The sequence below is a fragment of the Marmota monax genome, unplaced genomic scaffold (genome assembly GCF_021218885.2).
Source record: "Marmota monax isolate L192 unplaced genomic scaffold, Marmota_monax_Labrador192_F-V1.1 WCK01_AAM20220418_F8-fsc00007, whole genome shotgun sequence".
NCBI classification, from domain to species: domain Eukaryota; kingdom Metazoa; phylum Chordata; class Mammalia; order Rodentia; family Sciuridae; genus Marmota; species Marmota monax.
In genome coordinates this window covers 7,922,981-7,941,072 of record NW_026692781.1, presented here as the reverse complement: position 1 = coordinate 7,941,072, position 18,092 = coordinate 7,922,981, and the positions used below count along the sequence as shown (strand labels likewise).

The 18,092-nt window shown below is 37.2% G+C and overlaps 1 protein-coding gene across 5 annotated transcripts in view; it reads right to left on the bottom strand.

The window, feature by feature from the left end:
- Positions 1-18,092, bottom strand: part of Map3k20 (mitogen-activated protein kinase kinase kinase 20) — a 170,231-nt gene that overhangs the window by 38,210 nt on the left and 113,929 nt on the right. For 4 of the 5 annotated variants that reach the window (XM_046447168.2, XM_046447169.2, XM_046447167.2 and 1 more), the window contains exon 11: positions 10,678-10,813. In XM_046447168.2, the coding sequence (XP_046303124.1) occupies positions 10,678-10,813 (136 nt within the window). Of the gene's footprint in view, positions 1-1,302; positions 7,115-10,677; positions 10,814-18,092 lie in introns of those variants that run through there. The other variant, XM_058580200.1, reaches the window with a different exon arrangement.

Sequence of the window (18,092 nt, the reverse complement as noted above, 5' to 3'; positions counted from 1 at the left end):
AGGGTTCCATATGTATCATGGGGGAATGGAAGGCACAGGGGCTTGAGCTGGGTGCTGCAGGGCGAAGAGAAGTGATTCCAGATGAGAAGTAACAAGGCAAAACCCTGCAGGGGCCGGGAAGAGGGAAAGAGGGAGGATGGGTGTGGCATGTTCGCCTAAGTGAAGATTCTGGGAGCTCACATTTGGAGGAAAAAGGGGGAGTGCATAAGATGGGAGGGGGTGGCAGCAGCATGCAGAACAGGATTTTTTTTTTAATTCTACAGGTTAAAATCAATATAAATATGTAGGTTTGAGTAATATAGACAAGTTGCAAAGACACAAAGCTTACACTTCAATCCAGACTATTCTATGTATACTCAGCTACCCTCCACGTGCTTCGATTACCTCAAGGAGTGTCCCTTCCCTCCTCTGAAACACTGGAGTTATGTAGGAATCATCCAACACACTCACCTGCTGTAACAATGTGGAGAAGAGAAAGACTCAAGGGATTGAATCTAAAGCTGAACTTGATCAAAGAAAATACATGACAAGTTTTATTTCTTCACAGTGCAGCTGTATCCAGCTGCAGAAATATGTCATTCCTTCTCCCATCATGGACACAAATGTGAAATAAGGAACTTTTCTCATTAGTTCAAGAAACACCAGGCTGCGTTGTGGAAATATTTCCCTGCATTGAGGCCAGTTTTTACAGGAAACGGGGGCATGTGTGATGTTTTGATTTTTGTACAATTTCCAAATGTGCTAAATTAAATTGAGAAATAAGTATTTTTTGAATAGAATAAAGGTTGCAAGTGAAATAACCAACATCTTTGGTTTGAATGTCAAAGGAGAGTGGAGTTCTCTGAGGAGGGCTCAGCCCGCACAGTGCCAGGGAAAGACACTGGACTGGGTCTGACTCACTCCAGCAGGAGTCCTTGCATGAGGCACACAACGATCAGTGAGAGGAAGCTGGAGCCAGGCGCTGCTTCAAGATGGTTTGAATTTGGCAAGACAGGGGATAAGAGTTAATGATCTCCAGCCACATAGTGGCTTACCATTTCCTTTATGTTTTCTGTACCTTGTTAACATATCAGTGCATCTGCTGAAGGATGAGTTCTAAGCCTTTCTTTCTTTGGGGATAAAAAAAAAAAAATCCCTCATGACTGCCCCATCACTTTAGAAATTCATTATTTACACTCCAACTGACTTCAGGAGAAAAAAGCTAACACTCATGTGCATGTGTGTGACAATGATTCCTTCAAAGGATGTTGGGAATCCACTTTAACAAAGATCTTATATACACAGCAACACATAACAAAGGGATTTACTGTCAAAACGTTTATTGCAAAATGGAGTCTTAGAACAAAGGAAAGCAAAGTAAAGTTCACATCAAAATGAAATGTATGACACCAATTTGGATTTCTGAATACATTGTGGAATTTTTGCTGGAATATCAAATTCCAACTATGAAGGCAGTAACTGAATAGTCTTACCACACGAGAGTAAAATTTAATCTTCCATACAAACATTATACACAATATTTGGCATATGACTTGCTCAGAATAACAATGCATTAGAATAACTAAGAGAAGGTTTTTGTTAAAAAAAAAACAATAAAGTGATAATGCCATCTATTCAAAGCTCACACTCAAAGAATATAAATATTTTCTATCATTTAGTACAAAATTTTTAAGAGTGCAAAAGCAGTATGTGCAGTGTATCATATCTAATATTAAAAGATAAACTATTCTGCACACGATATAAAATAATTAGTGTAAGTGCCTGAAACTCTAGTTTTGAAGTAAGTAATCACATGTCAGAAAGTTCCTCACAGGCAACAGAGTGCATGTGAAGCTAGGGTCTGAGAAAATGACCAGCCCCCAGATTTCAGATTTTCTGATAGACCACTCATTTTCATCATAGAAATACTGCACCTAGAGTTTTCAGGCTATGCTACAATCAGATGAATAGAGCAGATTCACCTCTCTGGCAATGCTTAAAAATCTAAACAGGAAAACAGTCTTACTCAAAAGCAGCAAAAGGTGCCTGATCATAGAAAAATTATGCTCTCTTATATATGTGGTATAGTAAGACACTACTAGTTTTACATAGCTAATGAGTGTAGTGGAACAAAGATCCAAAGAAAAATAGTGTCAATATTTTAGACTGTTTTAAAACTGTCTTTTATAAAACTCTTATCTCTCTAATGAAAACTCTGAAAAACAAAGTTATGTACATAGTAGGCTAAGAGAAGTCATTCTGGGTCTCTCCTAAACCCTTCTCCTACCTCCAATTCCTTTGATTTTAATGGGGACCAAGTTTGAGTATGTCAGTTGGTGTTGAAGTCTAAAAAACCCACTGCATGTTAAAATAAATCACTACCTGAAAAACAGCTCTCAATATTTCCAGAACATTAAAAACAGTTGTGCTATGTGCCTTCACACTCTTCCCACTGGTTATTTACATAAAATATTAAAATGTGATTTTGCTTTAAAAAATATGCTGTTAGGAAAAGGGCCTTTTAAATTAATCTGGCAACTTTTCAAAGAACTATAACTAACATAATGGAGACTTTTTCTTTTTATATATTGTGGCATCATTGATCAGTATAATGGAGAGTGCCCCCTCTGCCCGCCCCACCATGAAACCATTTCCACAAATGGTGGATCTGAGATGAAATCACAAAATTTTGATTGAGTAGTTGTTGTAATTTTTTATACATTTATTTTATTTATTTTTATGTGGTGCTGAGGATCGGACTCAGTGCCTCACACATTAGGCAAGCACTCTACCACTGAACTATAACCTGAGCCTCTAGTTGTTATAATTTATTTTATTTCTATTCTTTCTTTTTTGAATTTGGGTAATTTCATTTGGGGAAAACAATTAAGAGGTGGAACTCTAAAACTGCCAGATCTAATGAGTTTCCTACTGGGGAAGGGACTGATGCTATGGAGATTGTGGACAGAATTCTTTACAGGGTGGGAATGTCCCTGGCTTGCAGGATGTTACCAGTCTTGGCAGGAGGTACTATGTACCGCCCTGGTTATTGTGACAACTGAAAATGTGTCTCAGCCCCAACCCCCACCCCAAACACCATCAGGTGACACACTGCTGCTCCAGGTGAGAGCCACTAGTAGGGTGTTATCAAATTCTACATGCTCAACTTTGTGACTAAAGAAAAAAAGGCAAAAGGTGATACATTTTCAATTGTATGACTCTGACAATTATTACAATTTAGAGTTTCAATTCTCATTTTGAATCTTTACATTTCTGTTTCTTTAACTCGTCTCTTTAGAAATGTACATTTTTGTTAAGAAACGAACTAAGTCTAATACTGATAATTTGCCATTTCAAAAACTGATCTGAAAAGTGAAATTTGAAGGTGTACAATTAATATCTTTAGAAATTCTACACATGGTTAATAGGCATTTCTCTTTAAAATTAATAAAATTAGCAATCTAAAGTCTTTTAAATAATCTTTCCAGACAGAATGAGAGCACTGCAAAATTCTGTTTATGTGATTTGGATTTCAGGGATGTTTTACCATTTTAAAACCACCAGGACCCTGATTTGGAACAAAAAGTTAAAAGAGCCAAAGCCATATAGTCCAATTCCAGATGAAGAACAATTTTGAGCCAATTCTGCTGTATCCTAAATCCTTGCTATTTCTTAATGGCACATGTTTAGAACCCAGGACTATTATGCTCCTCTGGAAAGCACAGCATGTGTTCACTTCATACTATTCTGAATATTTTATAGTTTTCATTTGACTTTTATTCCCTTAATTCAATTGGTCAAGAAAACTTGCATTTTGAATAAGCATCCTTTATTCCTAATTCTTCTTTGACACTTGATTCTTCTGTAACGTACTACATGTCTTTCCTTAATGATAATACATTATATTACTAAGCAGAGTATTGAGCTATGACATCTCTGGAATATTGGTGAGGAAAATGGCAGCAGTTAAGAGTGGGAGAAATGCTATCTAATTAATGATAAACCTAGGTCTACATACAGACTCCTGTAACTCTCCTTTTTTGGTCCTATTTGGCTGCTTTTAATGCACCACAACTTTATTTATAATCACATGGATTTATATGATAATTAAGAAAATGTCAGTTTCATTCTGTTTATATGTTCTAGATTTACCCTGGATTGTTCTTAAGAGGTGGTAAGGTTGGTTCGCATTCTTACACAAGATCCTGCCATGCACAGAGATGTCCTGGCTTCCTCAGTTTTGCTCAAAGTCACCCATCACTGGGGCATTTCCTGACCACACTTTAAAAACCTCAGCCTCCTCCACTGGCCTTCTCCTCCTTCCTGAATCATTGTTCAGCAGGTACCTAGTGAACGTTAATGTATCACATGATGCATTTTCTCTGCTCATAGCATGTATGCTCCATGAGTGCAAAGAGCTTTCTTCCCCTAGCTGTTCCCCCAAAACATTACCTGTAACAGAGAAGGGGTTCAGTGAATATCTATGGAATGGATGGTTTTATTTTTGCCTGGAAAAGGTCTACGTGCTTTTACAACCCCACACCTTCTGCTCTCTCCTTCAGGTTCCAAGGGACCCTGAAAAGTGAGTAGCTGCAAGGTGTCTCTTCTGCTCCACCAAGATGTTCTGATTGCATGGCCTGGCTAGTGTGGGGAGCACATCTCTGTCTCTGAGCAGACAGGCTGCCCATGCAGCTGGATCTTATGTGAACAGACAGAGGAGTTACAGCAGAGGTGTGAGGAGGACCCACCTTCCAGGGCAAAGGTTTACCTGCTCATTCTGTATATGCTCAATTTGGTGGCGCAACTTGCAAACAACAGCGTCTGGGGCACCTGTCAGGGCTCAGACTTTCCCCAAGAGCAACTGAATTAAATCAGTTTGTACAGTTTAGATTCTAAGAATATTCTCTTTCTTTCCTGAGAGCTACTCATTTTAAAGTTTCACTTCATATACTAAGCAGTATCACTTGAAATTGACAGTTCAGTTTTCCAGAAGGTTACTAAAACCACTTATTTTTCAGTGTCTTTTCACTGGCACAATTAATAGGAGCTGACATTAACTGGCCCCTTACCATGTGCTTGGTATTGAGTTAAGTGCCTTATACATGTTATTTCTTTTAATCCTCATGACATGTCTTTAAGTAGGTTACTATTATTCCCATGTTAATGATGAGCAAACAGACTCACAGAGATTAAATACTGTGCCCTGGGTTGCACAGCAAGTAGAAACCTACAACATTTTACTAGTGATTTCTCCCTATATAATGGTCAGTGGCACAGCACACTGACCATTTGGTAGAGTTTTTAGTTCTCAATGGGAATTAAAAGAACATCATAGTTCAAATTCTAAAAGACCCTTTTATGAATATACTTAGAAATAATATTAGATAATATCCATGATGACATCCTTTCTTTTAACTTTAATATAATAAACTGCTAAAAGTAGTTTTGTTTAATAGTCAAGTTTAATTTGACTATTTGTTTAATTGTCTGCTTTTCAATTTAGGCTAGAAAAAACTTGGTTCTTTTGCTTTTCTTTATCTAGTTACAATTTTAAAAATGGTGTTTTATAGTTTAAATGAGCTCTGACAAACCTATGACATCATTCTGAGAATATTTCTGTAGCCTCATATTTAGAGCAGCACCTGTGTCAATTTCTCTGAAATACCAGCATCACTGAACAGGTTTAAAACAACAACAACAACAACAACAAAAAAAAAAACTCTGAGAAACTAGATTGGATATAGAAAGCACCCTTCAGAATTTGCTTATACCTAAGTAAGGGTGACTTATCTTTGCTTTCATTTTAAAACATTTACTTTCTTCTTTAAGATATCGATACATATATTTTGAATTCAGTATTATCACACCCCTCTGGAAAACCAAGAAAAGGTCATGCAGAGCGCCCTTACTGGAAGTGAAGAGCAGGCTGGTGCTTAGTATGTGCTTACCTGGGAGTATCCCTTTGGGACAGGTGCCCCCCACACCCCCTTTCTGTGGATAAGCCTTATATGATGGTGTGTTGTTGTTAAAGTGCTTCCTGGGTTAGCTCTGGTATGCAAGCCGCCACCTACTGTTGGCTTCAGAAGGAGTATCTACCTTCAAATGGACTATTGAGAACAGTTCCCAGGTAGCACTTTGAGCAGCTGTGCTGTTAAGTATTAAAGATTCTTGGCATTTAGGTATTTCTGAAGAAGCATTTTCTTACAATCTTCTTTCATGTCAATCTTTTTGTGGTTGAATTTTATAGTCACTATCAATCATTTTTGACGTTACAATACATTGTCATAAGAAAAAAAAATGTAATATGTTCCAGAAGAATCAAGTGTCAAAAAAGAATTAGGAGTGAAGGGTGCTTGTTCAAAATGCAAGTTTTCTTATCTAAGTGAATAAAGGGAATAAAATAAAGTCAAATACAAACTATAAAATATTCATTAAAAAAAGAAAAAGCCAGAATGTCATTAGTTTAAAAATACTATATTGTATATAGAAGTACAAATTTCTATAATCAGGCACCGTATTTGCTGATTCATAAATATATCTTTTTTGGATTAATCATTCCCCCTTTCTATAAGCAAAAATCAATCAAAAGTTAAATAGATAAGGAAATGACTGTCCTGTAAATGTGATTGGCCTAACAATGCAGTGCTTGATTTTCTGCCTCCTTACTGTTATTTATGCAGACTGAGAGAACAATTTTCTTTCCTTTTTTTCTTTCTGAACATTTCCAACTTTAATACTTTGCTTTCTGCTTTCATTCACTATTATTATCCATGTCATTCTCCTCCTCCTCACCGTCATCATCATCATCATCGTCACCTTCTGACAAGTCAAAATCACTGAACCCCAGGGCCATGTTGACTTTCTTTCCCCTTCTCTTAGATGTGGTTTTGGAAGAATTCTGCTTGGCTTGCATGTTTATCTGCATCCCAGAATGCAGCACAGCTCCTGCTTTGTTCATTGAGAAGATATCCCCAAAGCCCATCAGCATCATGGCCTGCAGACTTGGGTTCATGCCATGGCCCTCCCCGTTACTTGCTGCTGTGATCTGACATGACATCTCTGCACTGTTTGACTCCTCTGTTTTAGATTCAAAGTAAGACTCCTCAGACATTCTTGCAGCAAGAGGCAAGAGAAGCTATCAAAGGGAAGAAAGGACAGAAGTAAAAAGAGAAATTAGGACCAATTTAAATAAGAAAATAGATACCACAAAATTAGTTGGTACTACACAGGAAGTAAGTGATTAGTGAAATCCATGAATGTAGGGAAATAGGTGAGAATTTAATTAATGGCAGATTTAGCTCCAGCATATTTGCCGTAATTTACGAATGACAGAGTAAATCATAAACAAAAGTTTGCAAAGCACCACAGGAAACAAAATTTCAAATGGACAGGAAGAGGCAAGTCCTCAGCCTTCATTTTGCTTAAAACAAAATAGTTTTTGAAATTTCTCTTAATTTTTCCCAATTTTACTTCCACATAGAAACATTTAGTAAACCATCATATCAAAAAAAAAAAAGAAGAAGAAGAAGTTAAGCAGACACAAAATCTCAAGTGAAAAATTAAGAAACTCTGTACCAAGGAAGAAAAGCTCAGAGGAAGTATAAAATCAGTTCTGTTCTCAAAGTGGTTCAAGGAGAATTTGAGTAGTTAATTACCTTTTAAATTGATTTAGTATTCTGACTATGCACTAAAAATGAGCCTAGAATCCATGTGCTTCCTTGTATTATTTACTTCAGCCAGATGTTATGTAGTACTATTTGTCCAAATTATTCAATAATTTATTTGTGAATAAATTCTAGAATGTGTCTAACTTTTCAGTTCTACACAAGTATGTAAATATATGTGAAAATGGGGGGAGGGAATATTCATTTAGATTACTGTTTTCTTCATCCTCAAATATTCAAGTTTCATCCTTTTAATAGAACTTTTTTTCCCCCCTAAGAATTCTCTTTTGCACAGGTTAAAAAATGTTTTTAAAAAATCTTACATAATTATTTTGGACAGCCAACCTATTCCCATAAATGTTCGGTCATATTCATACCAGAGTTAGGATATGTAAAATGTTCCAGCCTCCTCTTAAGAAATAAGCAAATGAAGGCTTGTATTTCTGATGTGGTTTAATATGAATAAGTTTATGATCCACAAATCACCTAACTCTTGGAGGACCCTGACTTTCTGGGTATAAAGTTACCCAATACTTAGTACCAGTTTCTTAGTTTTTAAACTGAAGTTGGATCTGAGTTGTTGTTGTTTCTTTTTTTAAACAGCTCATTCTATTAGGAAGACTCCTAGAAGTGTTAGTTCAGAAATAATTTCATATAATTCAGCTAAAAAGCACCAGGTATATGGAAGAAAAAAGTTGCTTTTGATCCTTAAATATTGGAAACAGGATGTGATTTCCCTTGTTGGCACCCTTCTTGGATTCTCAAATTTATTTTTAATTATTAGATCCTCTCAGGAACTTTTGGTTGCTTATTTTATTATTTCAGAGGTCTTTCCTCATGTTATGTTAGACACCAAAGATTTCTGCAAATGTCCCTCAAATAAGATTTTATTCCTAAAATTTTAAAGCAAGCTACAGTAGTTAAAAAAGAAACATCATCCTTATTTATGCATAGAGAACTCATCTTCTCAAGTATCTTTAACTTTTAATTTTAGAAAACAGTGTCCCTGAAATCAGTTCAATAAATGGTTTTTATGAAGTTACATAAACGTTAAAGTTTTATAATTAAGACGAGGCTACATACAGAAAACCTCAGCTTCCAGCCACTTCCTTTTTCAAAGATTTATTTTATCTTTCAGTAATCTCATTTAAAGCCAACTAGAAACTGAAATGAGGATAAAAGAAAACAGCTACTTATAAAATATCTGAGCATAAACTTTCTTTCCTTCAGAAATACCAGCTCTAAGCAGAGGAGACATTAAAAGCAGGTACTATAAAGAAAGAAAACTTAGACCTCATAAGTAAGAAAAGCAAAGGAAATCTCACTGAGATTGTGCTTCATGCTGTCCATTGTTAGATGGTGGCCCTCAGAGCAGTTCCTTTACAGAAAGTTTTCTGGAGTTAAAATGCAAGCATACATCCTACTGAGCACTCATAGCGTTTTATTATTTATTACACAACTATGTTACTAATAGCAATAATGTGTGCAAGGCAGCCCATAATTTCTTAGCAAAACTGATGCCAATAATTCAAAGAAAGGTTCTAAAGCATACTCTAATAGGTGGTTTAAAGTTTTTTTTTTTTCTTAAAATACTACATTTAGAAAGAGTCAAGCCATGCAGTGCTTTAAGATTTCAATGCATTTGAAAAATAAAACAAAAAAATCCTCTCAGGCTTCAGAGGACGTGCTTGCAGGGCCAAGGGCCCCTTCCTGCTCCTGTCCCTCATCAGCCTAGAAAAGTAGGGCTCCTGTGCAGATCCCTGGGGTAGTGCTTTCTAGTCTGCCTGCCAGCATCAATTCAACCTCATCAGGGAACTTCCCTCTACTCCTTACTTGAAAACCAAGTGAAATCTAGAAATTTAGAAAATGTACCTTTGTAATGTCCCAAGATAGTCTTATGTGTAGCTATTAAACTCTTATTTTGGGGTCCACTGGATTACAAAAATCTTTTTTAAAAAAAGTTAAATTTGATAATGGACACTTAATTTCATTGCGTTTTCATTTTTGGATATCAGGTTGCTTTTCTATACAAGTTGGAAAAGAAGACAAACTATTTTTACTCTTTAGACATTGGGAAATATTTGCAATTGTGCACTGACTGCTTAATGAAGAGCATTTAGAAAAATTGTGCTTTATATTTGTACTATGAACTGAAATGCATTCATTCTGCTGTCATGTACAACAAATTAGAATGAATATATAAATTTAAAAAGAAGGGAATTTAAGTTATTTGGTATAATTGTCATAGCAACTATCAAAATATAAAAATATAAGTTTACTTTTACTCTATCATTGTGATTTTGAGTGGGAAAATATTTCCCATTAAAAGTCCTGGAAAAACAGATAAATTTGTACTTAGTTGCTAGAAACAAGTCATTTAAAACAGAAAAGAATGCTGAAATCTGCTTAGACTTTAACATATTATGTTAGAATATAAGCTCAAGGTTAGTGTGTACATAGTAAAATCCTTAAAAAGAATTTTTTTTCTCTAAATATAATACTTGGGAAAAATCAAGACTCTTCCTGGATATAGAATATACTAGAAGCATATCCTAAGCTTTTCTAATATTTTGCTGCCATGGTCATAACACTAAATTGAGCAAGGAATATTAACACCATCAGGCTAGTTCTATTTTAGAAGAAAAATGTGGTTGAATTGCGGCACAAAGACTTTCTTAGCTACCTTGGAGTTAGTTATTAATTACTGATGAAGTTAATAAAGAGTTAATCAGCATTTAGGCACATGTTCTGGGGACCTAACAGATGGTGTGAAAATACATCAGATTTTATTTTTGTAAGTCTAATATACAAGCACATGGAGAGAATAACATTTCTTAAGGAAAAAGCCAGAAATAGGACAGGACTTTTCTTTTAAATTTCTGGCATTTTGATCATTTATACTAGTTGCTACAAATGAAGGCCTTTAGCACACAGGCGTAAGGCAGGAAGTGAGGAGGAGGCAGGACAGGAGAAGAGCTGCCATGCTCAGCCACATTCTAATGCTGCACGTGGGAAGCCGGGTGCGAGTACTCACCGGGGTGTTAGACTGCTCTGTCAGTTTTTGCTCCCACATCTTTAACCGTCTTTCCCGTTCCTTGAGCTCCTGCTCTTTAAAGCTGAGATCACGCTCTAGTTTCTTTAGTCTCTCAAGGGTTGCTTCAATTTCACACCTGCACAAGGACAACTAGTAAGTCTCAACTCTACTACAGTGTCCATCAGAATGCTCATCAGAGTAAAAGACTAATGCGTGTGTTTTGAAGTTGACCAGGACATACCCAGGGAACCAGGCATCTTCTATATCCTTAAAAATCAACAGGTAGCTTCTGGTTTGGAAAAACATGCTCAAAGTATTGCAACAAAGCATCAAAGAGTCGTGGGATGCAGCATAACCTGGAGCTGGTGTCTAGGCTAGTCGTTAGTGAGTGCCTATAGTCAGAGAGCTGTTTATAGAGTTTATAAAGTACATTACATATCTCATCTTATTCCCAGAACAGCCCAACAAACAGTTACTAATTTGTATTATGGATGGGAAAATGACACTCAGGTTAGGCTATCAGTATCATACTGTTGGCAAGTGATTGAGATGGCACTTTAGCCTACCTGTGGCTGAGCAACCCTAGCAATCAATAGATTAATCTGACTCAGCTTCCTTGGTTGGAGGGGTGGTGGTTATAGCATATCAAGACTCTATAACTTGCTTGATCCTAAGAATTACCTGGGCAGCTTGTTGAAAACAACAAAACAACAAAAGCACAGATTCCCTTTCCTTGGAGCTCATGATTCATTAGACAGGGGGCTGGGAAGGACTTGCATTATTTGATAAAAACTCAGGAAAGTCTTTACAATCAGGTAAGTATAGGACACTGTGGGCCAGAGGAGCTCTGAAGATCTCTTTCTTAATAATGTTTAAAGGAAGATTTCTGCTTCATCTCTCTGGGCCCACCAACCTCACACTTGGAACAATGTGCCCAGTAATAGAAACCTGTTCTTCACAGCAAGGGAAATTGCTAACATGGCTTGGCACAAACTTTTTTCTCCTGCAGGGCTGTCATGATGTCTAAATTTATGCTTGGAGAACTGGAAGTTCTTTCCTTGAGTTTCTGAAGAGCTGGTAAGTAAGCCACAGTAATGAGGGGATGAGAGGGGACTGGGAGAAGGGGAGAGGGAAGGGGAGGCCAGGAAGGAAGGCCCACAGAGAGGAAGACAAAAAGGAGGAAGAGGTGGCAAGTGGGAAATCGGTGCCATGTCTATTGGCTCCTGAGTGCTGCCAACAGTTATGCCCCCGTGCCTTAGACTGCATCCTCAGGGAGATGGGGAGGTGTGAAAGGGAGAGCCCCTGGTCAAAGTTAATGAATATGTGCAACCAAAATCTGCCTTTTTTTTTTTTTAAGAGAGAGAGAATTTTAATATTTATTTTTTAGTTTTCGGCGGACACAACATCTTTGTTTGTATGTGGTGCTGAGGATCGAACCCGGGCCGCATGCATGCCATGCGAGCACGCTACCGCTTGAGCCACATCCCCAGCCCCCAAAATCTGCCTTTTTATTACCAGGGAAAATCAGAGGATGTGAGAGGCTTATTCTAATACTCTTACAGATAAGAACTTAATGAAGGAAAACAAGTGGTTTCTAGGTATTCACTGGCAAAGTCCAACTCAGGGAACAGTTATTGAGGTGGGTCTGGATGTGGGCCCAAGGCTTTGCTTCTCTGCTTGACTGAAAAGTTCTTTAGCTAGGGAGGCAGCAAGTAAATGCCACCCACAAATATCAACACTCCATCCCTTTCATTCATGCCATGTGAAAAGGCATACAGAGAATCGCGTCACAGTTTCTAATAAGGCCCAGAAGCAGCAATATTTCAGAATCAAGACTATTATAAAATCCAAATTAAACCATTGATATTTCTGACAAGGATATTATGCCCATTCACAGACAACGTGCTTTTATTTTTCAAATGAGGGATTGAGGGGAAAAATCAATATGGAAAATGTTAGGATAAACTTTGTAATCCAGAAAGAAAAAAGCAAGCTATCTTCAGTCAGAGGGTGGCAAAGAGGCCTCACAGCTGGGCATGCTCAGAGGTGAGATGGCAGTGGTGTGGGCCATTAGTCTGTACAGCCCTTTTTTCAACCAGTCCCAACTCTCCTGCCAGTGAGACTGATCTCACTGATGTTCTTTTCAGTCAGGGTAAATGGCCAACACATTCTGTTTCACTTGTAATTGAACCCAAGAGCTCATCTCAAGTTCCAGCTCTGGGAGCCCACTGCGATTTTTTGAGCCCTTCTGGAAAAGACATCAAAAGTTAAGTAAGCTGAAAATTGTGACACACAAACAAACACTGACTGAACAGATCTTCCTCCATCTGCTCCTCAGGCCCAGGTTCCCAGCTGTGTTCTGGCTCCTGTGCCCAAGACTCTGAGGTTAGGTACCACAAGAAACTCAAGCCCAAGGACAGACACTGATCCCCTAGATGTTCCCTTTTTGTTGGTGTGTTGTTCTGTATCAAGTGCATTTGTTGGTGCATTTATATAAACTTCCTGTTCTAAAATTATAGTTTAAGTGTCTTGGTTGGTGAAAATTTTATGTTTTCTCTTAAACTAAACCCAACCAAGTTTGATTTCAAGTAGTATTTCTATGAACAGGCAATGAACTGTAATTAACTTCTTTCATTAAATAGACACTTACTTTGAAATAAAAGATCTATTTGCTAAAATTATATATATATATACACACACACACACACACACACATATATATTACATGATAAATATACATTAGTGTTATGTATCATATGTTTGTGCTTAAAATCTAAGTTGGAACGATTACATTTTCTGATCTCAGCTTTTTGTTGTCAAGAAGGCATGTCACGCTGAGAGGACTTTGGTCACCAAGGAAAAACACAACAAACAGTGTTTGCCAGAGACATGGGTCTGAATGCTCATAATCCTATGTAACTCACTTGATGCAGAATGCCATCGTTTGTAGACAATCACAGGGATTAATAAAAACTGCAAACAGGACAAACAGGGTACACTTTCTGTTCTTAATGCTCACTGCCATTATTGCTCTTATGTTAACAGGAGGAGAATCAAGATGAGGATTTGATGAACAGGGAAATGGCTGATACTAGATTTCTTTCTTATTTATTAGACCAACAAGAAGAACACAGTTTATGTGGATTTTAATAATCTAGCTTTAAAAAAGAATTTTAGAATCATTTAATTTTCCAAAAATAGATGTTCCATCTGGTCTATGTGTAGAGAAAGCTCTACCAGAAAACAATCATCTGCCAGACACACCACAGCAGGATTGGAAGCAGACTGCACTGTGACTCTCATTCGCTAAAATAGTCTTTGGACCCCAGTCCCATGGCTTTAGGCACCACACAAAAGTTGGGGAAAAGCAAGAAGTAGTCTGAATATGTTGTCCTTTGAAATACCCAGATGATCTGATAAAAACATCATTCTTTTCAGCACTTGGCAGATTGAGTAAGACAGTCTTTTTGCTGTAATGATAACCTAAAACAATCATGCCCTGTAATATGACTCGTAGCTAAACAGGATCCAGTTAAATGAATCCTGCATGTTAATGGGGAGTTGGCATAACCAGTGGCCACAGTCCAGCAAAAGCACAGTGCAGCATACATGCCGGAGTGGCCTGTGTACCAGACCCCCTGGGTCCCATTACAGGCTTCATCTCAGTACAGTATGATCTCGGCAAGTTACCCAACCCGCCTGGGCTTCAGTTTTTGTATCTGTGATACAATTAGGGTTGCCATGGGGATTTAAAAAGATAATCCAAATGAAGTACAGGCATCTGGTAGGAACCTCATGAACAGTAACTGTGTTTATTATTATAATTGATATTACTCCCCATGTCTTTAACCAATTACCAAGTTCAGTTAAAACAGCTCTAGGATTCTCAATCTATGGTTTGCTGGTTCAGGAAAAAATACACATTTTCTCTCCAGCCCTAAGAGCAGGGTCAATAGTTCCTGAAAGAGCCACTAAGGATGCCCCCTGGCCAACTGTATTTTCCAAAAACATACTGATGTATTTTCCTCCATCCTCTATCATCAAATTTATTTTGCTCATTTTTCACCTTGAAGTATTCTTTGTTTGAGACAGGGTCTCCCTATGTTGCCTAGGATGGGTCCAAATTGTGATCCTCTTACTTCAGCCTCCTGAACAGTTAGGATTACAGGCATGTACGACCACACCTGGCCTGAAGACTTTAAAAAATTAATCATTCAACTAATCCAGGCTTAATGTAAAACAAGTAAAAAAAAATACAGATATACAAAAAGACAGCACTCTTCAATAATCTCACTACCCAGTGATTACACTGTGGATTTAAAAAAAAATTTTTTTTAGTTGTAGACGGACACAATACCTTCATTTTACATATTATTTTTATGTGATGCTGAGGATTGAACCCAGTGCCTTACACATGCTAGGCAAGCACTCTACCACTGAGTCATAACCCCAGTCCCAACACTGTGTTTTGTTTTTGTTTTTTCGGTAGCGGGAATTGAGCACTCCCCTACTGAGTCACAACCCCAGTCCCAACACTCTGTTTTTGTTTTTGGTAGTGGGAATTTGAACTCAGGGGCACTCTACCACTGAGCTACAGCCCCAATACTTTGGATTTTTTATTTTCAGGCTGGGTCTCACTAAGTTCCTGAGGCTGGCCTGGAAATTGGGATCCTTGCCTCAGTGTCTCAAGTAGCTGGGTTTACAGGTATAAACCACCATGCCCTGCAAAAATGTCTTTTTGGTACTTTTTCTTTGTATTTATATACATACTATTAATGCACCTTTATTTTATAAAAAAATGGAATCATTCTAAACAAACTGGACTGTAGCCTCTATTTTAAAATCATTTGTCGTGTGTGTGTGTGTGTGTGTGTGTGTATAATGGTTCTGTTTTATTTAGTATATGGCAATATTATCATTTTAAAAAACTATTTCCATATTTTTGTACTTAACACCACTTCTAGTTGTGCAAATCTAAATTAGGCTGACTGAACAAGTGCCTATACATTTCTTGCATACCATTCCTGTTTATTTCTTAGGAATAAAATGGTAGACGTAGGACTTCTGGGACATAGAATAAAAACATTTTATAGGAATGTAACTGTCCCGGCAGTTAGTGTTTCCCCTGTTAGCAATGTATGAGAAGGCCTATAACACTAAGCATTTTCATAATGTGAATTTTTGCCAATCTAATAAATTATGGTTACCTGTATTTACTTGATGATTAAAGGAGGTTGAATATTTTTCATATGTTTATTAACCATTTGATTTCTCGTTTTGTGAAATGCTCTTTCATGTCCTTTAGTATATTTTAATTAAATTGTTCTTTTAAAGATAGTAATTCTCTATCAAAATGTTTTTCAGTGTATGGTATGGGAACCTAAGAGAACTTTTCAGAGGATTCTTGAGGTCAGACTGGTTTCCAGAATACCTCTAAGACAGATTTGCCTTTTCTACTCTAATTCTTTTATAAATGTACAGAGTATTCCAGGGGCATTATGTGATAGGGCCATAGGCTGAATTGAGAAGCAGGATTTATTATTGTTTTTGAAACAGATCAATAAACACATATTTTAAATTTTTCTCAGTTCTATTTTTGAATGTGGTAAATATTGTCAGATATGACTTAGACAAATTTTTTTGAAGTCCTCAATAATTTTTAAGAGTGTAATAGGATCCTGAGACCAAAATGTTTGAGAAGTACTTGGAAATTTATTTATGATGGACATTGCTTTTGGCCATATACATGTTTTGAATTTTTATTTTTAAAGGTTTTAAATTTACAAACATCAATTTGTTTTCTGATTTTGTTGGCATACTTTTAGAGACTCCCTATCTCAAAGGTATTGATACTAGTATTAAAATCTTATTAATCCTTTGGGTAACAGATCAAATAGCATTTCCTTGGGGAATTCTTTTATTATATCCCCAGACTAGATTGGATTTCATGGTTAATGCTCTCAGATATCCAGTACTTCTGTCATAATGCTTGTCAAAACAGTAATTAAATAGTTATTTGTACACTTATATTTAGCAGTTTAACATTGGCCTCTCCTGCTGGAGTGCACCATGAGCTTTGGGATGGTCATGCTCATTACTATAGTCCAATACTGAGAATGGCACCACCCATGTCTCCAAATGCAGAGGTTCAAGGAACACACCAACGAGTGAATGTAAGAAAGACTTCTGTAGGGAAAATTAACTTACATATTTATATTCTCTTGTGCAAGAGCATAATGTCTTTTATGTTATCATCGTTATGGTATTTTATTCCTTCCCTATGTATTTATTGAGTAACTACTATGTTCAAGGCACATGCTAGATGCTGTGGGGACAATGAGTGATAAACAAAGATAATGTAATGCCTACCCCTCCAATGTTTCAGCCACTGAGACATTAAACAATAAACTGCAGAGCATGCAGGTGGGAATGGTCTGACCTAGAGTCAGGGTACCTTCCTGGCTCAGGGTACACTTCCTGGTCCAGTGGCCACTGAAGCCAGTAGGAGCTGGGGTGGGGGATGGGGTCAGGTGTAGTGTAACTGAGATGGGATGGCTTTAAACTAGGAAACTGAGCTTGCAGAGACTCTGAGTAAAGCAGAAATGTTCCTCTGTTGTGGGACTGCAGGCCAGAAACTAAGGGGCAGACTGGTGCTGTTAAGATGAGACTAGTGAAATCAGAGTAGGGGGTTTCCTGACTCTGAAGTATTTCCTGACTCTGAAGTATTTCTCTTAGGAGCAATGGGAACATGTATGGATTTCAGGGGAGTGAATTGATTAGGTGTGCACTCACCTCTTAATATAGGAAACATTACTTTCTTGTTCTGTTTTGTTAATTATTTCAACATTAAAAAAAGTCCCTCATAACTATACATTTAAAAAAAAATTTTTCTGGTCACAGATGGACACAATGTCTTTATTTTACCTATGAGCTACAACTCTAGCCTCCATACCTAGACTTTTTACTGTATTACATTTGTATTCCTAAATAAAAATTCATTAAATTCACTGGCCCTACAAAGCTATTTCAAAAGAATAAATAAATAAGAGCACTGTAAAACACCAACAGAATTCCCCAAGAAATGTTTAACAACAGCAGTAAAAAACTCAGATTTTCACAGTATGTGCAGTATTCACTTGGCATCAGCAGATGGCGTAAGGCGTCACTTACTGCCAGGGCTGTCAGGAGCAGAGATGAAGTTACTTAAAATCTCTGCAGCGTCAGGGGAGGAGTAGTGTCAGCTCCCAAACACGCTATTTATATTCCTGCATCATGTGACCTGTCGCAAATGTTTCACCCTGGCTTACTTTTTCCACTCATATAATACGATTTTCTTATTACTACGTTTGTTTTACACTTAAGAAATTTTAATAGGATTTATAACATCTAGAGTTTTCTTTTAGAAGTGTTTGTAT